The 21,389-nt window shown below is 43.8% G+C and overlaps 1 protein-coding gene across 11 annotated transcripts in view; it reads left to right on the forward strand.

The window, feature by feature from the left end:
* The window catches only part of ddx4 (DEAD (Asp-Glu-Ala-Asp) box polypeptide 4), a 137,419-nt gene that overhangs the window by 93,033 nt on the left and 22,997 nt on the right, over positions 1–21,389 (forward strand). For all 11 annotated transcript variants that reach the window (XM_038790920.1, XM_038790925.1, XM_038790921.1 and 8 more), the window contains 6 exons: positions 5,298–5,440; positions 7,121–7,273; positions 7,926–8,080; positions 9,498–9,627; positions 16,725–16,891; positions 21,058–21,203. In XM_038790920.1, coding sequence (XP_038646848.1) covers positions 5,298–5,440; positions 7,121–7,273; positions 7,926–8,080; positions 9,498–9,627; positions 16,725–16,891; positions 21,058–21,203 — 894 coding nt within the window. The remainder of the gene's footprint in view (positions 1–5,297; positions 5,441–7,120; positions 7,274–7,925; positions 8,081–9,497; positions 9,628–16,724; positions 16,892–21,057; positions 21,204–21,389) is intronic.

The following is a 21,389-nucleotide window of genomic DNA, read 5'->3' on the forward strand; positions in this document are numbered from 1 at the left end:
CCTCTCCCTCAACAGTCCGGCACCTCCGCGTATCACCTGTCTATCCTCGCCCATCTGCCCCACCAGCCTCTCCCTCCTTCTGTTCTCTCTTCTCCTTGTGGGCCCTAATGGAGATCAGCTCTCCTCTAACCAGCGCCTCCCAGACCGCCCCCACTCGAACCTCCCTGGCATCGTTGACCTCCAGGTATTGTTCTATGCTTGCTTGGACCCGTTCGCTCACCTCCTCATCTGCCAACAGCCCCACCTCCAAGCACCACAACGGGCGCTGGTCCCTCTCCTCCCCCAGCTCTTAAGTCTACCCAAAGCGGGGCGTGATCCGAAATGGCTATCGCTGAGTACTCTGTATCATCTACTCTCGCAATCAGCGCCCTACCCATGACAACGAAGTCGATCCGGGAATAGGCCTTCTGAACGTGCAAGAAGAATGAAAATTCCCTAGCCTTGCAAATCTCCAGGGGTCCAACCCTCCCATCTGGTCCATGAACCCCCTCAACACTTTAGCTGCTGCCAGCCTCCTACCTAGACCTGGAGCAATCCAGTGCCGGATCCAACGCGCGTGTTAAAATCTCTCTTCCCTTCCCCCAATTATTAGGCCCCCCGCTTCCAAGTCCGGGATCCGACCCAACATACACCGCATAAAACCCGCATAGTCCCGTTTGGGGCGTACACTTTGACCAGTACCACCCTCTCCCCTTGCAGCTTACCACTCACCTTTTACGTACCTACTGCCATTGTCACAATGCTCGACGCCTCGAACGACACCCTCTTTTCCACCAAGATCGCCCATCCATCCCGAGCGCGGGGAAAAAGCCAGCGCTTTCCACCTGCCTGGCCCCGCCTCCTCTGGCGCAGCTCCTTTTACAGGCCCAGTCCCCTCACCCCCGGCTCAGGCCTCACCCACCCTCGCGGGGCCCCATACCCCCTACTGGCCATCCACCCGCCATTCCGCTTACTTGCCCCCCTCCCAAGAGCCCACCCGACAGACCCAACCAAGACAGTGCCCAACCCTCCCTAACCGCCCACACCAAATCAAAAATAAACAAGAACGGAGACACCCCCCCCCCTCAAAATGTAACGCAACCACGGCAATCCCCACACATGACCCCTCGACCCGACTCTCCGTTTGTGTCCAGCTTCTTGGCCTGAACAAAGGCCCACGCCTCCTCCGGGGGCTCAAAGTAATGGTGCCGGTCCTTGTAGGTGACCCACGGACGCGCCGGCTGCAGCATGCCAAACTTCACCCCCCCTTCCTGTGCAGCACCGCCTTCGCCCGGTTGTACCCGGCTTGCTTCTTTGCTACCTCTGCGCTCCAGTCCTGATAAATGTGAACCTCTGCGTTTTCCCACCTGCTGCTCCTCTCTCTTTCTTGGCCCATCTGAGCACACACTCCCGGTCGTCGAATTGATGAAACCGGAACCAGCACCGCCCGCGGCGGCCTGTTAGCCTTGGGCTTCCTCACCAGCATTCTATGGGCCCCTTCCAGCTCCAGGGGCCCTTGGAAGGACCCTGCTCCCATCAGTGAGTTTAACATGGTGACCACATAGGCCCTCACGTCCGACCCCTCCAGACCCTCTGGGAGGCCCAGGATCCGCAAATTTTTCCGCCTTGATCGATTCTCTATCTCCTCGAACTGTTCCTGCCATTTCTTGTGGAGCGCCTCCACCTTTACCACTAGGCCCAAGACCTCATCCTCGTTATTTGAGATCTTTTGCCGGACCTTGCGGATCGCCGCCACCTGGGTCTCCAGCAGCTTGTCAATAGAACCTTCATCGGCTCCAGCTTTAAGCTCCCTAAAGCAGCGCTGGACAGCCTCCTGCTGCTCCTGCATCCATGCTGCCTGGTCTCTGCCCGCCGCCATCTTGCTTTTCTTCCCTCGCACTTTTTTTCTTTGGCTTCACCACCACTTTTTTAGTCGCCCCGCTCCTGGTCCAAGCCATACAATGTCGGGGGAATGTTGCAGTCTCCTTCCCACACCGGGAAATGTCGAAAAAATGCCGTTGGGGGCCCTGAAAAGAGCCCAAAAGTCCGTTCCTGGCAGGAGTTGCCGAACATGCGACTTAGCTCTGCATAGCTACAACCGGAAGTGTACCATGATTTCTCATCTTGAAGAACTCCAGGACACCACCCGTTAATTCTTTCTGGAGGAAAATCCCCAGCCTGTCAATATCTCCTGACCGGTGTCAGTGCTCCGTTCTTGGTGTCATCCAAATAACTTGCTTGTACCTTTTTAAAATATCCTTTTATTACAAAATGGAAAGCAAAATCGAGGACCGTACTCCATCAAATGTGGTCTGTCCAAGGATTGATATCAGCTAACATAACTTTTTTTTCAGTCGTTCAATTCTTTTCCGGTAGAAATTAACCACAACAGTAGTAAAGGAACAGTGGTTAGCACTTTTGCTTCACAGTGCCAGGGATCCGGGTTCGATTCCTGACTTGGACCACTGGCTGTGTGGAGTCTGCATGTTCTCCCCATGTCTGCATAGGTTTCCTCCGGGTGCTCCGGTTTCCACGCACAGTGGTCGGCACTGCTGCCTCACAGCTCTCTGGTCCCAGGTTCAATTCTGGCCTTGGGTGACTGTCTGTGTGGAGTTTGCACTTTTTCCATGTGTCAGCGTGGGTTTGCTCCGGTTTCCTCCCACAATCCAAAGATGTGCAGGATAGGTGGATTGGCCATGCTAAATTGCCCCTTGGTGTCCAAAAAGGTTAGGTAGGGTTACGGGGATAGGGTGGATGCGTGGACTTGAGTAGGGTCCTCTTTCCAAGGGCCGTGCAGACTCGATGGGCCGAATGGCCTCCTGCAATGTAAATTCTATGGGGAAAGAAAAAGATGCAGTATCTTGCCCAAATGGTCTTCTCACGGGACTGGCTATTTACTAAAAATAAATTTTAGAGTACCCAAATCATTTTTTCCAAAAAACAGGCAATAGAACGTGGCCAATCCAGCTAACCTGAACATCTTTGGGTTGTGGGGCGAAACCCACGCAAACAATGTGCAAACTCCACAGAATGGGCAGTGACCCAGAGCCGGGATCGAACCTGGGACCGTGGCGCCGTGAGGTAGCTGTGCTAAAGGACTTACTATTTAAATCATACTACATTGCTGTTTTTGTTGGGCTGATTCTCATACAAACATGGGAATTAGCAGGAGTTGGCCACTTAGCCCCTTGTGCCTGCTCAACCATTCAATAAGATCATGAAATGAAAATCGCTTATTGTCACAAGTAGGCTTCAAATGAAGTTACTGTGAAAAGCCCCTAGTGGCCCATGGCCAGTTTGGGGAGGCTGCTACGGGAATTGAACCATGCTGCGGCCAGCTTTGGTCTGCTTTCGAAGCCAGCAATTTTAGCCTTGTGCTAAACCAGCCCCTAAATCATGGCTCCCACATTCCCAACTACTAGACAACCTTTCACTTCCGCTTGCTTATCAAGAATTTCCTGAGTTCTGCCTTAAATTATCAAAGACCTTTGGTTTTGCCAACATCGGACATTGCACCCATTCTGCACTGTAAATTCTATGAAGTCCCGAAAGATGTGCTTGTTGGGTGAATTGGACATTCTAAATTCTCCCTGCCGTGTATCCAAACTTCAGTAACAGTGCTAATGTAAACCTATGTGTCACTAATCAAGATTATTATTTCAAGAAAACAGCTAACATTTTAAAAGACTCCTCCCACCCACTCAACAATTTAAGCCTGTCCAACCCCTACAAAGCATTCAGAGTGATTTGCATTTCATTTTCCAACTTCCCTTCATCAACGGAGCACTGCTGCATGTGTAGCATGTAAGACCACCCTCCCAAAAAAACCTATGACCATATCACCTAGAAAGGCAGGTGCCAAGGGACCACCTATCAGTTACACTTTAAATTGTCCACAATCCTGACCTAGTACTAGATCATTATTCCTTTTGTTGCCACTGGATCAAAATCCTGACCCGACAGCACTGAATGTACCTTCACAGAAAATACAGAAGGTTCAAGAAGACCACCTTCTCAAGCAATTGGGGATGGGCGAGTGCCCACCTCCCAACACCAAATAAAAAAGAACCTTAATTTGGCATTAGCGAATTTTGAAATGTCACATCTGATTCCCAATTCCAAATTGTTCATGCAAATTGTGAACCACTGTAATCTCAATCTCAATGTTGAAATGCTAGAAAACCTCAGTCTGACAGTATCTGTGGAGAGAGGAAAACAGTTAATGTTTCCAATCTGTGTAAGGGAGAAATGTGATGGCTTTTATACTGTTCTCTCTGCTGCCGGACCTGCTTGGGTTTTTTATGCATTTTCTGTTTTTATTTCTGGTTTCCAGCATCCACTGTGTTTAGTCTCAATCCTGAACCTTCTGGAACAACGATTCCTACTTTTTAGCAGTCTTTCACAGTTATTTCTCTTCTCTGCTTTTAGTTCACTCTGTTCAACCAGAGATCAGAAATAGAAATCTCCTGGTATATACAATACTAAATTCCATACTATATTACAGATTTTGCTCATTTGTCTGTTGAAGAGAAATGTGCTGCTGCCTTCACAATTACTTAAGCTATCTAGACCCACCTGACCAACATGATACCACCAACCTGAATCCAATCTAGAAGGCTATTTTGGATGGCTCCTTGAAGCCCTTCAACAATTTTCGTTGATGGCATAATATGCGGAAGAATTGCAATATACCAAATGGATTCTGCATAGGGGGCACAGTTGAACAACCCGAAAGATTAAGCCTCCCCCATCATGCAACTCTGGAGCTCCTAATCAGACTAGGCACATTTAAAAGAAAAAACAAAACAAAAAAAAACTGATTTTCAGAATAAACCAGCAGACAGATGGTATTTATCTTGACGTGAGATCAGGTTGGGTATTATTAAATCACATTTTTTCAAATAGTCCTGCTCATAGGCTATTCCTGTTTAACTTTTTTTTAAACGTGGAAAGAAGTATCTTCTCCTGTTTAGGCCGCATTCCCATCGTCAGCTGTGAAGGCAGCAGATGGATTCCTGTTCCTTTACAAACAGAATGCAAGAAGATATGAAAACATTGTTAACCCTTTCCTTTTCCAGCACTCCTCTCATTATTGCTTTGTGAAAATTGCTGTTCTGATAAATGGTTGCAAGCACTTGGTGATTCTCTTCATTATATTTGTATCTAACTGGTTTTAATTTGCATAAAGTAGCCTTTTATTTTTTAGGCCTATGCCCAAAAGAAAAATAATCTGCCTAGATAACATTCCATTATTAGCTACAATAGGTATTCAGACTTCAAATGTATCAATCTAAATCTAATTGATTATTTCTTTAAAGGCCCCAAAGTGACTTATGTTCCTCCTCCACCACCTGAAGATGAAAATGCCATCTTTGCTCGTTATCAGACTGGCATTAACTTCGATAAATATGATGACATTCTTGTGGATGTTTCCGGATTCAATGTTCCACCTGCAATACTGGTTGGTATCAAAATTTATTCTAGTCCTGCTGGGGCTGATATATTAACTCTGCATTTGCAGATCATGTAAATGTTGCCCTGGTAAATGATGCAAAAATTCCTCTGTTAGGAAGTTAATTTTTCTGCAACTAGCCTAGACCCAAGAGTTGACTCATTTAGAAACTTAAACTTTCACTGTTGTGGTTTTTCCCATATTCCTCTCGGATTGTGTTCAAATTGAGCAGTGACTTGTTTGTGTAAATTTCGGAATTTTTTGTATATGCAGGAAATAAATATTTTGCTAATTGTGTAGTGCTGCAGTCCTATGGTATCTCTCCAGTACACCAGTCTCGACCGTGAGTGCTGGCAGGCTGTTTTGATTATGGGAGGTTTTGCAATTGCATAAGTACGAATAGGCTTCAACCACTTGAGCCTGTTCCGCCAGTGCTCACTGTCTAGATTTTGAGACGATCATGGCTGATCTGATTATGGCCTCAACTCTACATTCTGAGAACCTTTGACTCCATTGTTAGTAATTCTCCCTTTAAAAATATTCATGGTCACCACCAAGAGAGAAGATTTCTTCTCATCTCCATCTTATTTTGTGGAATAAATTTTTTAAAGTATCCAATTAATTTTTCCAATTAAGGGGCAATTTAGCGTGGCCAATCCACTTACCCTGCACCTCTGTGTTGTAGGGGCGACACCCACGCAAGCACTGGGAGAATGTGCGAAGTGCACACGGGCAGTGACCAAGGGCCGGAATTGAACCTCTGACCTCAGTGCTGTGAGGCAGCAGTGCTAACCACTGCGCTGCCGTGCTGCCCCATATCATCTTAAATGGGAAACCCCTTTTTATTTTTAAACTGCCCCCTTGTTCTAGCCTCTCCTACAAGGGAGTGCATCATAGTCTCTTAATCTTGTTGTATGCAGATTATCCAATCTGGACACCACCGGACCAGTCTCCTCCAGCCCTCGCCGAAGCCTCTTGTGTTAAATCTATTCCCACTGCTTTTGATCTGTCTACTGAGGGGATAAGTTTCCTCCTTGATAATTTTGTATAGCTTGATGAGGTCCTTCTCTGCTCTAAAGAAATCAACCCCAGCCTAACCTGCCCCTTCCTAGTTCAAACACTCCAGCCCAGGCAACATTCTGGTGAATCTCCTCTGCACCCTTTCTAGTGCAATTGTATCTTTCCTATGGTGTAGTGACCAGAACGGCACAAAGTACTCTAGCTTGTATTATATAGCTCCATCATAATCTCTTTGCTCTAATATTCTATGGCTTTGTTTAATAAAGACAAGTATTCTATATGCCTTATCGACCTGTCCTGCTGCTTTTGGGGATGTTTGGACATGCATACCAAGGTCCCTTGGGTCCTTTATACTTCCTGGCATCCTACCATTCATTGTGTATTCCCTTGCCTCATTAGTCCCCCCAAATTGCATCACCTCACACTTTTTCAAGATTAAATTCAATTTTCCACTGTTCTGCCCACCTGACTAGCCTGTCTATATATTATCCTGTTACCTAAGGCTTTTCTCTGCTTCCAGTCACAGCAATGTATTTTGTATTCAGAAGTTTCTTAATTGCTACATAACGGAGCTATAGAATTCTCAAGGCTTGCACACAGTAATTGAAATTCCATTTTTAGAAAGACTAATTACTAAAACATGTCATTTTTTTTTGTGTTTCCGCCTAGTCATTTGGTGAAGCTCAAATGTGTGAAACTTTGAACAAGAATATAAATAAGGCAGGGTATCTGAAACCTACCCCAGTTCAGAAACATGGAATTCCAATTGTGCTTTCTGGACGGGATTTGATGGCCTGTGCCCAAACTGGCTCTGGAAAAACGGTGAGTGGTAGAAACAGTAAAACTATGATCAACTTTTAAAAAAAAAATGCAAATCCTTAATGCACTGGTAATATGCAATACGTAATTAATATTTTGACATTCTTGAATTGGGAAAGGAGTAAAATAGCTGACAGTCCTATTCTTGATCTTTATTTCTGATGCACATTATCTGTACGAGCTCATGAAGAATAGCTTCCTGAGCAGTGATTGCTACCATCTAATCAGTGCCTTTTTTGTGTGCGACCTGTGTATTTCGGTGTGGAATAGCTTTTTAACTTTACTGTGCACCAGCATTAATGTGTTATTCTAAACTGGGTAACTTGTGGACGGCTGACATGGTACATTCCAGATTGCTGTGCATTCAGAAGGAACATTTGTCTGTCACTTATCAAATTAAATTGCTGCCTTGGAAGTAAAGGAGAAAGCTTTTAAAATTGCGGCTAATCTTCTTTCCTCCCATTCTCTTGATTACCTTTATTCAAATCGCTCTTTTCCAAGGTAAATGTCCTTCCTCAATGCACATGCACTGGCATGCTCGAGTTCCTGGATTATAAGAATGCGTCGTCTCCCAAGCTGAGGCATGTTATCAGTCATCCTTTTCTGTAACAATTCACACCCATCTGTGACTACTTTTTGTATGTAATTGTCACAGGCTGCGTTCCTGCTGCCAATAATAGAGATGCTACTGAGGGGGAATGCAGCATCCAGCCGATTCAAGGAACTGCAAGAACCAGAAGTAGTGATTGTAGCTCCAACACGTGAGCTGATCAATCAGATATATCTGGAAGCTAGGAAATTTTCTTATGGGTAAGTAAATTAAACAGACTAAATTTCTGACACATATTCGTTGTGGAGTGAATATTTCTGAGCAGAAGGTTGTGTTCCATTAGAACTGAACATTATAAAAAGATCAGCATATTCAAAACCGAAAATGCTGGAAAGGCTTGGCAGCATCTGTAGAGAGAAGTAGTTAAATGTTTACATTCGTATAACTACTTCAGAGCTGAGTTATTTTATTTTCAGCATCCGCAGTATTTTATTTTTATTATAATAATGTCAGTATCATTGATGAATGAGAAGGGGAAGCAGAACTTTGTACTAATCAAGGAAGAATTTAATACCTGTAATGGCACCTCCAAAAATCTCTGCTTGAGCATGAATCATCATTTTTATCATCGTCATTGGTTAATAATTCTGGAACTCTCTACCTAACAACATTATGGGGTATTTGCACTACTAAGCATGATGGGACATAATTCAACCAGACTTGATCACATTCCTTGGGAAGGGCAGATGCTTACAGAATGCAGGCTGTCAGCTCAGCAGGAATATTTCTTGAGTGGAATATTTCCACTCCAAACAGCCTTGGCTAATTAGGCAATGGCACAAGTCGGACAATAGGAAGGAGTAGGAGTGGGTTGTCTGTGTAAGGCATCAAGGATGATGCAGAAGAGGGGCTTGACAAACACCAGCTGGCCGTGATCAGCACGAGTTGGTCACGCAGTACCAAGATGCACAAAAGTTAATTTTATTGGTCAGTGTAAGTAATCTGCAGCTAATGACTGGATGGATTATATCCAACTGAGGGGACTGGCAGCCATTTTTTCAGATGTACATTAATGAACACACAATGTAAAGTTAGTGATTTGGAAACTGCCCTGAATCACTCCCTTGTATGTTGAACAAGGTTGGAGAATAAAATTGTCTTTATAGAGTTGCTGTCTCCGCGGGTCTTTGTATGAACTAAGCCAGTTTAATATTTAGCCTCCTTGTGTCAACAAAAAATATAAAAAGAACATGGGGCTGATTAGCTCAGTTGGCTGAAAGAGTACGGTATGCTTCAGAATAATGCCATAACACAGTTTCATACAGCAGTTTTGCGACTTGCAGTGAGACACCTAAAGCCTGAAAGATGAGGGATGTCGGCCATTCCCATGAGCCAGGCTTCTGCCAATAATTCTTGTGATTTTGTTGATCCTATTGAAGTTTGTAGCATTGTTGGCAGAGGCCAAGTTGAGAATAGGAGAGGAAATCGAGTGCTGGGCTAAAGGAAGGTCTGGGTCATATTTACAAAGCAGGACAATAATTAATGCATTCTGATAACAAAGAAATTTGTATTGATAACAAAGAAATTTGCTCTGTAAAATTTCTTGTGTAAGGTTGCTTAATATTTCACCTCCATTAATTTTATGAATCCTTAAGTGTTTTTTTCTCAATGTTACAGAACAGTCGTAAGACCTGTTGTGGTTTATGGAGGAACGAGTACAGGCCATCAAATTCGTCAGGTTTTACAAGGGTGTAATATATTGTGTGGCACCCCTGGCAGACTTTTAGATATTATCTCCAAAGGAAAGGTAAGCATGAAATTTACTGTAAAGAGCATTGGCAATTTTGCTTATGTAGTCATGTGGTGGAACAACTGGGCTGAACATGTTGCGACTGAGTGATTATGGATTTTGCATTTAAGACCATATCACAAGACATGGGAGCAGAATTAGGCCACTCGGCCTATCGAGTCTGCTCTGCCAGATATTTTTCCCATCGCTATCTCTCCATAACCCCATATCCCCTCATTAATCAAGAAACTATCTATCTCTGTCTTAAAGACACTCAGTGAATTGGCCTCCACAGCCTTGTGCAGCAAAGAATTCCACAGATTCACCACCCTCTGGCTGAATAAATACCTCCTCCATCTCTGGTTTAAAGGATTGTCCCTTTAGTCTGAGATTGTGTCCTCTGGTTCTAGTTTTTCCTACAAGTCTTCTCCTCGTCCACTCGATCCAGGCCTCGTAGTAGCCTGTAAAGTTTCAATAAGATATCCCCCCCCCCCCCCCCCCCCCCAAAAAAATCCTTCTAAACCCAGAATCCTCGACCATTCCTCATATGACACCTTCTTCATTCCGGGGATCATTCTTGTGAACCTCCTCTGCACCCTTTCCAAGGCCAACACATCCTTCCTTAGATATGGGGCCCAAAACTGCCCACAATACTCCAAAATGGGGTCTGAAGTACATCCCTGCTCTTGTATTCTAGCCCCCTTGACATGAATGCAAACATTGCATTTGCCTTCCTAACTGCCAACTGAACCTGCACATTAATCTTAAGAGAATTGTGAACAAGGACTCCCAAGTCCCTTTGTGCTTCTGATTTCCTAAGCATTTCCCCATTTAGAAAATAGTCTATACCTCCATTTCTTCTTCCAAAAATGCATAACCTCACTTTTCCACATTGTATTCCATTTGCCACTTCTTTGCCCACTCTCCTGGCTTGTCCAAGTCCCTCTGCAGCCCCCCTACTTCTTCAATACTATCTGTCCCTCCACAGATCTTTGTATCATCTGCAAATTTAGCAACAGTTCCTTCTTCCAGATCATTAACGTATATTGTGAAAAGTTGTGGTCCCAGCACCGACCCCTAAGGCACACCACTAGTCACCGGCTGCCATCCTGAAAAAATCTTCCACGGACCCCAAGAGACCAACAGCGAACCGAGGAGACTACCAATGAACCGGAACAGCAGACGGAGATCTGCGGTGCGGCAACCGAAAAGGAAAGAGTCGAATTGGACCCCTCCGGAAAGTTGCTGCCCTAGACTCGACATGTATGCTCAAGCCGTCAGGAGTCGTGTCAATGCCAGATTCATCAGTCGCATTCACAAGACAGCCCCGAACGTCACTCAAGCACAACGCAACTCCATCCGCGCTCTCCAGACCAACCGCAACATCGTCATCAAACCAGCAAAGGAGGGGCCACCGTCTTACTGAACAGAACGGGGAAAAAAAGGCATTCTAAGCATTGTCTGGCATCTTTGAATTTGTGTATATATATATATATATATATGTTTCTGGAACATACCTCTTCATTCATCTGAGGAAGGAGCAGTGCTCCGAAAGCTAATGTTTGAAACAAACCTGTTGGACTTTAACCTGGTGCAGTAAGACTTCTTACTGTGCCCCCCCCCCAGTCCAACGCCGGCATCTCCACATCATCCTGAAAAAGGCCCCTTTATCACCACTCTTTGCCTTCTACCAGTCAGCCAATCCTCTATCCATGCCAGGATCTTACCGTAACTTCCTTGTTACTTCCTCAAAGAACTCGGAACAAATTTGTCAGACATGACCTCCCCTTGACAAAGCCATGCTGACTCAGTCCTATTTTGCCATGCTCCTCCAAGTACTCCGTGATTTCATCTTCAATAATGGACTCTAAAATCTTACCAATGACCGAAGTCCGGCTGACCGGCTTGCTTATAATTTCCCGTCTTCTGCCTCCCTCCCTTAAACAGTGGTGTTACATTAGCCACTTTCCAGTCTTATGGGACCCTTCCTGCCTCCAGTGATTCCTGAAAGATCATCACCAATGCCTCCACAATCTCTTCAGCTATCTCTTTTAGATCCCTGGTGTGTAGTCCATCCGGTCCAACTAATTTATCCACCTTCAGACCTTTTCAGTTTCCCCAGAACCTTCTCCTTGGTGATGGTCACTGCATTCACCTCTGCCCCCTGGTTCTCCTGGAGCTCTGGCATCTCACTGGTGTCTTCCTCTGTGAAAACTGATGTAAAGTAACTATTCAGTTCCTCTGCCATTTCTGTTTCCTGTTATTCTCCAGTCACATTTTCTAGTGGTCCAATGTCTATTTTTGCCTCCTTTTTATATATTGAAAAAAAAACTCTTCCTATCTTCGTTTATATTACTAGCTAGCTTGCACTCCTATTTCATCTTCTCCCTCCTTATTGCTTTTTTTAGTTGTCCTCTGCTCACTTTTAAAGGCTTCCCACTAATCCTCACCACTTTAGATGCTTTTGCTTCTGCTTTTATGCTGTCCTTGACTTCCCTCGTCAGCCATGATGCCTTGTCCTCCCCTTAGCATGTTTCCATCTCCTTGTGATGAATTTCTGTTGTGCCTCCCGAATAACCCCCAAAACTTCCTGCCATTGCTGTTCCATTGTCTTCCCTGCTAGGCTCCTATTCCAATCAACTCAGGCCAGATCGTCCCTCATTTCTTTGTAGTTACCCTTATTTAATTGTAATACTGTTGCATCTGATTTCAGCTTCTCCCACTCAAACTGCAGGGTAAATTCTATCATATTGTGGTCACTGCTCCCTAAGGATTCCTTCACCTTAAGTTCCCTAATTAAGTCTGCCTCATTACACATCACCAACTCCAGAATTACCTGTTCCCTTGTAGGTTCTGTCATCAGCTGCTCCAAAAAAAAACATTTCTTCAGACATTCCACAAATTCCTTTTCTTGGAATCCAGTACCAATCTGATTTTCCCAGTCCACCTGCATATTGAAGTCCCCCATGAGTATTGTGATATTGTCTTTTTTTTACATGCTTTCTCTATCTCCTGATTTATTTTCTGCCCCATATCCTGACTACTGCTCCCCGGGGGCCTGTACATAACTCCCATCAGGGTCTTTTTTAAATTTGCGATTCCTCAACTCTACCCACAGATATTCTATCTATGCCTTCTGATCCTATATCGCTCCTTGTTATCGATTTAATGTCATTCCTTACTAATAATGTAATCCCAGCCCCTTTGCCCACCTGCCTGTCCTTTCGATAGGACACATATCGTTGGATATTTAGATCCCAGCCCTGATCCCCTTGCAGTCACATCTGTGATGCCCACAACATCGTACCGGCCAATTTCAATGTGCAAAACAAGTTCATTTACCTTGTTCCATATACTGCGTGCATTTAGGTACAACACCCTCAATCCTGCACTGACCACCTCCCTTCTCACACTTGTCATCTTTTTTGCTCTGCCCAAGGGTGTTAGATGTTCTATTTTGGTTCTCTATTTCCCCTTCAGTTGTTACACCTTCTAAGCTAACATTCTGGTTCCCACCCACCCCCATACTAATTTAAAGCCTCCCGAGTGACTAGCAAACCCCCCAGCCAGGATATCGGTGCCCCTCCAGTTTAGATGCAACCGTTCCTTCTTGTACAGGTCCCACTTGTTTAATGGACATAGTCAGATAATTTCTTGTGTTCACAAGAAACTAGAACCTCCAACCTTGATGAAGAAATATTGGTTTTACTAATCAACCACTGACGCAAGCAGACAAAAGTAAAATCAACCCATAACATTAAGGCACTTTACCTGAATGCTCGTAGCATTTGTAACAAAGTAGATGAACTAATGGCACAGATCATCGTGAATGATTATGATGTGGTAGGCATCACAGAGACATGGCTGCAGGGGGTTCAGGACTGGCAGTTAAACATCCAAGGATATACAACCTATCGAAAAGACAGGGAGGTGGGCCGAGGGGGTGGGGTTGCCTTGTTAGTTAAGAACAAAATTAAATCTATGGCACTAAACGACATAGGGTCGGATGATGTGGAGTCTGTGTGGGTAGAATTGAGGAACCACAAAGGCAAAAAAAACCATAATGGGAGTTATGTACAGACCGCCTAACAGTGGTCAGGACCAGGGGCGCAACATGTACCGGGAAATAGAAAAGGCATGTCAGAAAGGCAAGGTCACAGTGATCATGGGGGACTTCAATATGCAGGTGGATTGGGTAAATAATGTAGCCAGTGGATCCAAAGAAAAGGAATTCATGGAATGCTTACAAGATGGCTTTTTGGAACAGCTTGTCATGGAGCCCACAAGGGAGCAGGCTATTCTGGACCTAGTGCTATGTAATGAACCAGACTTTATTAAAGATCTTAAAGTAAGGGAACACTTAGGAAGCAGCGATCATAATATGGTTGAGTTCAGTCTGCAGTTTGAAAGAGAGAAGGCAAAATCGGATGTAATGGTGTTACAGTTAAATAAAGGTAATTACGAGGGCATGAGAGAGGAACTGGTGAAAATCAACTGGAAGCAGACCCTAGCAGGGAAGACAGTAGAGCAAAAATGGCAGGAGTTTGTATGCATAATTGAGGACACTGTACAGAGGTTCATCCCCAAGAAAAGAAAGATTATCCAGGGAGGGATTAGACAGCCATGGCTGACAAAGGAGGTCAGGAAATGTATCAAAGAAAAAGAGAGATCCTATAAAGTGGCCAAAAGCACCGGGAAATCAGAAGATTGGGAAGGCTACAAAAACAAACAGAGGTTAACAAAGAGACAAATAAGGAAGGAGAGGATCAAATATGAAGGCAGGCTAGCCAGTAATATAAGAAATGATAGTAAAAGTTTCTTTCAATACATAAGAAACAAACGTCAGGCCAAAGTAGACATTGGGCCAATTCAAACTGATTCTGGAAGGCTAGTGATGGGAGATGAGGAAATGGCTGGAGAACTTAATAAGTACTTTGCGTCTGTCTTCACAGTGGAAGACGTTAGTAATATCCCAAAAATTATAAAGGGTCAGGGGGCTGAGTTGAGTATGGTTGCCATTACAAAAGAGATGGTGCTAAAAAAGCTAAAAGGTCTTAAAATTGACAAATCTCCTGGCCCCGATGGGCTACATCCTAGAGTTCTGAGGGAGGTGGCTGAAGAAATAGCGGAAGCGTTGGTTGAGATCTTTCAAAAATCACTGGAGTCAGGGAAAGTCCCGGACGATTGGAAGATCGCTGTTGTAACCCCCTTGTTCAAGAAAGGATCAAGACAAAAGATGGAAAATTATAGGCCAATTAGCCTAACCTCGGTTGTTGGTAAAATTCTAGAATCGATCGTTAAGGATGAGATTTCTAATTTCTTGGAAGAGCAGGGTCGGATTAGAACAAGTCAACATGGATTTAGTAAGGGGAGGTCGTGCCTGACGAACCTGTTAGAATTCTTTGAGGAGGTGACAAGTAGGTTAGACCAGGGAAACCCAGTGGATGTGGTCTATCTGGATTTCCAAAAGGCCTTTGATAAGGTGCCACACAGGAGGCTGCTGAGTAAGGTGAGGGCCCATGGTGTTCGAGGTGAGCTACTGGCATGGGTTGAGGATTGGCTGTCTGACAGAAGGCAGAGAGTTGGGATAAAAGGTTCTTTTTCGGAATGGCAGCCGGTGACCAGCGGTGTCCCACAGGGTTCAGTGTTGGGGCCGCAGCTGTTCACCATATATATTAATGATCTGGATGAAGGGACTGGGGGCATTCTAGCGAAGTTTGCTGATGATACGAAGTTAGGTGGTCAGGCAGGTAGTGCTGAGGAAGTGGGGAGGCTGCAGAAGGATCTAGACAGTTTGGGAGAGTGGTGCAGGAAATGGCTGATGCATTTCAACGTGAGAAAATGTGAGGTCTTGCACTTTGGAAAAAAGAATCCAAGCATAGACTACTTTCTAAACGGTGAGAAAATTCATAATGCCAAAGTACAAAGGGATCTGGGAGTGCTAGTCGAGGATTCCCTAAAGGTAAACATGCAGGTTGAATCCGTGATTAAGAAAGCGAATGCTATGTTGTCATTTATCTCAAGAGGGTTGGAATATAAAAGCAGCGATGTGCTACTGAGCCTTTATAAGGCTCTGGTTAGGCCCCATTTGGAGTACTGTGTCCAGTTTTGGGCCCCACATCTCAGGAAGGACATACTGGCACTGGAGCGTGTCCAGCGGAGATTCACACGGATGATCCCTGGAATGGCGGGTCTAGCATATGAGGAACGGCTGGCGTTCCTGGGATTGTATTCATTGGAGTTCAGAAGGTTAAGGGGAGATCTAATAGAAACTTACAAGATAATACATGGCTTAGAAAGGATGGACGCAAAGAAACTGTTTCCGTTAGGCGAGGAGTCGAGGACCCGTGGGCACAGCCTTAGAATTAGAGGGGGTAAATTCAAAACAGAAATGCGGAGACATTTCTTCAGCCAGAGAGTGGTGGGCCTGTGGAATTCATTGCCGCAGAGTGCAGTGGAGGCCGGGACGCTAAATGGCTTCAAGGCAGAGATAGATAAATTCTTGATGTCGCGAGGAATTAAGGGCTATGGGGAGAATGCTGGGAGGTGGAGTTGAAATGCCCATCAGCCATGATTGAATGGCGGAGTGGACTCGATGGGCCGAATGGCCTTACTTCCACTCCTATGTCTTATGGTCTTATAAAAGAGGAGAAACTTTGGCCATCGTTATTCTAACTTCGGAAGATAGCTGGCTGTGACTTTACTTTTTTGTCCAATAGCTGAATATATTCAATAGAAGTTGAGAAATGCAGAAGGAGTGCTAATAAGCTGTTGAAATATGAGCCCAGTGCATCTTTTCTTTCTAACATGGAAGTATGGGGACAGATTTTAGCTCACTGTTTGGGCAGTAACGTGGCAAAATTCCTGCCTTTTTATTGAATATGTCTGATTTGTTAAATTGATGACCTGAAAATCGGATAGGGTCTCTGATTTTTGCAAGATTATCACTCTGAGATTCTAAAGACGAAGGTGTGTTCCATACTCTTTCCAATTGAAGGTCATTGTTTAATATGGTGACAGATGTTCCTCTTGCCACTGTGCCCTTACACTTAATGGTAGCTCATCATGAGACCAGCATTTCAATTCAAAGACTTATCACTTTTCATGATTTCTAGGTTGGCCTTGGTAAGGTGCAGTACTTGGTATTGGATGAAGCAGACCGAATGCTGGATATGGGATTTGAACCTAACATGCGGAAACTAGTCAGCTCTTTTGATATGCCACCAAAACAAAACCGCCAGACATTGATGTTCAGTGCCACCTTTCCTGAAGAGATTCAGAGGTAAATTGAAAAACCGAGTAATTTGAAGGTTTGCTCATGCTCAAGTTTATACTGAACTATCATGGCAAATTAGCAATACTAAATTTGTTTACATTTTCAAAATGAAGTTGGCTTTTACGTAGTCTTGGTTTGGCAGCAGTCCCCTTAATGCAGAAAACAGATTCAAAGCCATATGTTGTCCATTATGTTCCCAGCCTGACTCGTAGTTTTTGAGATGTTAATTAGATAATCTGAGGAAGATTCAGGCTATATTTGAACCAAAGCCCAATTTTAGTTTTCTTTATCACGTATGTGACTTGTAATTTAGTTTTGAGCATGGTGGACAACTATTCAAATTTGTAACAACCATGTGTGGGCTTTGTTTGAACTGAGTTTGCTTAATGAAATTCAGTCCCAAGTTGATTTCAATATTCAGAAAAGATAGTTAAGTTCAGAATAGTTCACAGATTGCAAAATCTAAAAGAAAATAATGAATATGATTTATGCTAATTTTAACCTGAAATGCAGATGATTGTGATGCTTATTTTCAAACTAATTTATATTATGCATGTGTTACTTGTTCACCCATTAAATCAATTCTGATGCAAGGTGAGGTAAAATATTTTTAAACGAGTGAGGGGGTGTCATGCAGAGTATTTTAATTATAAACTTCTAATGTAACATGGTATTACAAATTTAAAAGGAAGACTTGTTCAATCGTATTTATATGTTATAGAAAAAAATTATTGGCTCAAAAATACTTGATTAGCTCGTCTAGGAGTCGAGGCTAAGTTGAATTAGAAAGCTTCACTGCCGCACCCATTTGTTTCCTCAAGTCCACAATATTGTTTTCTGCCCGGTAATAGGGTAAACAATGGTTCATAGATAGAATTTACAGTGCAGAAGAGGCCATTCGGCCCATCGAGTCTGCACCGGCTCCTGGAAAGAGCACCCTACCCAAGATTAACACCTCCACCCTATCCCCATAACCCAGTAACCCCACCCAACACTAAGGGCAATTTATCATGGCCAATCCACCTAACCTGCACATCTTTGGACTGTGGGAGGAAACCGGAGCACCCGGAGGAAACCCACGCACACACGGGGAGGATATGCAGACTCCGCACAGACAGTGACCCAAGCCGGAATCGAACCTGGGACCCTGGAGCTGTGAAGTGATTGTGCTATCCACAATGCTACCGTGCTGCCCTTGGGGTTAGATAGTAAGAGGTCTAGTTTAACAGGATATGTATTTCCCTGCATCCACCATTTGTCGCACAATAAAGGCAACGCATATTTTTGAAAAATAACCTAAAAGGATAAGTCTGTTTGCTGTTCTCGGCCAAGTCCTTTAGTTGCGCTGGCAAGTAAAACTTCCAAGCATCTTTTTTGACTATGGTGGCTCAGTGGTTAGCCCTGCTGCCTACGGCAGTGAGGTCCCAGGTTCGATCCCGGCCCCGAGTCACTGTCCATGTGGAGTTTGCACGTTCTCCCCATGGCTGCGTGGGTTTCGGCCCTAAAACCCAAAGATGTGCAGGGTAGGTGGATTGGCCACACTAAATTGCCCCTTAATTGGCAAATAATAATTGGGTACTCTAAATTTATATTTAAACTTAAAAAAAAACCCAACTTTGTTTGACTGCAGATTGCAAATCATCTTGTTGTCTTTCTTACCACCCTGTCCTCCTGCAAAGCCTGTCCATCATCTGCAACGCACAAGTTGGGAGTGTTATAGAATACACTCCACTTCCCTGGATGAGTGATGCTTCAACAACACTCAAAGCTCCACACCATCCAGGGCAAAGCAGTCTGCTCGATTGCTTCCTCTTCCACAAACATTCAATCCCTCCACCACCGAACAGTGGCAGCCTTGTGTACCATCTACAAGTACTTGGAAGAGCATGACAAAATAGGACTGTATGTCTATATAACAGAAAAAATATATATTTTTCCTGTTTAGTGCAATGTCCCTTCCACAATTCTACTTTAAATTATACTTGAAGATAGAAGATAAAAGCAAATTACTGCATATGCTGGAATCTGAAACAAAAAATAGAAAATACTGGAGAATCTCAGCAGGTCTGACAGAATCTGTGGAGAGAAAAGGAAGCTAACGTTTCGAGTCTGGAAGATTCTTTGCCAAAGTCATCCAGACTCAAAACATTAGCTCCCTTTTCTCTCCGCTGATGGTGTCAGACCTGCTGAGATTTTCCAGTATTTTTCTCTTTTTTGTTTTAAATTATTCTTCCTTGATGGCTTCATTCTTTCTTCTTGCTAATACCCAGATTTTTGATCATGACTAGTTTGAAAGAAATTGAGTCATTGGAATATGAGTATAGGAGTAAGCAGTGAGTTCTGCCGTGGGTTTCCTCCGGGTGGTCTGGTTTCCTCCCAAAATGTGCAGGTTAGGTGGATTGGCCATGCTAGGTTGCCCCTTAGTGTCCAAGGATATGTGGGTTGGATGGGGTTGCAGGAATAGTAAGCGCCTGGTTAGGGTGCTCTTTCAGAGGATTGGTACAGACTTGATGGGCCGAATGGCTTCCTTCTGCACTGTAATGCTTCTGTTTGTGATTGATCTTTATCATATTTCTGTCTACTTGCCATACCTCCATAATCCTTATCCTTGGCTGGCAAACATCAATCTGTTTCAGCTGTAAATTTAACTAGTATGCAGTGCATTTTGAATGAGATATTTCTTCCAATTGTGTGAAGTGTTTCCTTCGCTCCAGTCCAGTCTCTTGCGTTATCGGGTAAAAATCTTGTTCAGACATTTAGTAAACTACATAGAGGTCAGTTTAAAATGTGAAAGCAATTCCAGTTGATTGATCAGGCTGGGAGATAATGAAGCTACGGTATTTGTTTTTGATTGCTGACATAGGGTGCCATTTACTTTCCAAGTACTTTATTAGCCAGAGGTATGGTATTGCTTAACCAGTGGAACTCTGGAGGTTAGATAACTGGCTCCTGTTCCCACTTCCTTATTCGCTGCACTCTCAGACAGAAAATTATTATTTTTTAAAGTTTCTTTCTGCATAAATGGTGTTTCATTTGAGGACACCAATACTGCCAAATAACTGCTTTTGTCTCTTGGTACTTTAGAACCAACTTAAGTGAACCATTGAAGCAGTTGAAACAAAACGCATATTTATCATGGCGAGAAAAGTGATTTATAATGATCTTGTCACAAGTAGGCTTACAGTCACACCACAATGAACTTACTATGAAAATTCCCTTATTGATCTAATCTTGGTTTATTTTTCAAGCCTGATTTATGGTTGCATCTGAGATATCTGGAGGTGCCTGGTTTTGTCCCCTCAGTTTGAGAGGTTTGAAGCTGCTAACTCCATTGTATGTATTGAGGTAAACTGGTTTATTGACTGTTATCCTGCAGGTCTCTTCACTCGTATGTTCTTGTTTTGGTTCATGAGCATTGATGTACCAGTGAAAACAGTGTTGAGTGAAGAGCAAATAAAGTACCTCGAGTATCCAAATTATCGCAGAGCAATCATCATCATACTGTCTGTGTTAGCTCCTGGAAAGTGCCATCTAATTAGTCCCAGTCTTTCTGCATGGGGAAGTGGCTTTTTCGCAGCAGCATGGTGGGGCATTGGTTAGCATTGCTGCCTCACGGCGCCCAGGTTAAATCCTGGCTCTGGGTCACTGTCCCGTGTGGAGTTTGCGCATTCTCCCTGTGTTTGCGTGGGTTTCAGCCCCACAACCCAAAGATGTGCAGGTTAGGTGGATTGGACACAGTAAATTGCCCCTTAATTGGGAAAAATAAATTGGGTACTCCAAATTTATTCTGAAGAAAAAAGAAGTGGCTTTTTCCTCTCTCCTTTTTCAAATATATATCCAATTTGCTTTGATTAGCTACCCTTTTCAGATCACAGAACTCAGTTTACATGTCTTGAAAGAAATATCCCCCGCCCCCTTGTTCTTTTGAAAGTTATCCTAAATTTGTGCCCTCCAGTTAACAGCCAATGTAAACAGGCTTTTCTTAGTCTATCAAAACCCATTGATATTTGCTTAAATTGAGCTGATGCTGTGTCTCCATTCTTTTTTACCATTCTCTTGTGTGGGCAAAAGGACAAAAAACAGTTTTTAATCTGAAGAAGTTTATTTTTTTTGGTTGTAAACCGTGAAGTCCAAACGTTTAATTTTCATGTTGCTTGGTTTCGTTCCTAAAGGTTGGCTGCAGATTTCATGAAGAGTGACTATTTGTTTCTTGCTGTTGGCCAAGTGGGAGGAGCCTGTGGCGATGTACAGCAGTCCATACTGCAAGTTGACCAGTATTCGAAAAGGAACAAATTGGTTGAAATCCTCACCAACATAGGTGAGAAGGATACTACCGAGTCATAGCATCATAGGAGTTTTGCAACACAGAAAGAGGCCTTTTGGCCCAGCACCTATCTATTCTACTCCCATGTTTCAGCACTTGGTTGGTAGCCTTGTACACTAACGTTTCAAGTTCTCATCTAAATGCTTCTTAAAATGTTGAGGGTTCCTGCTTCTATCACTC

Source organism: Scyliorhinus canicula, chromosome 3 (genome assembly GCF_902713615.1).
Source record: "Scyliorhinus canicula chromosome 3, sScyCan1.1, whole genome shotgun sequence".
In the NCBI taxonomy this organism is placed as follows: Eukaryota; Metazoa; Chordata; class Chondrichthyes; order Carcharhiniformes; family Scyliorhinidae; genus Scyliorhinus; species Scyliorhinus canicula.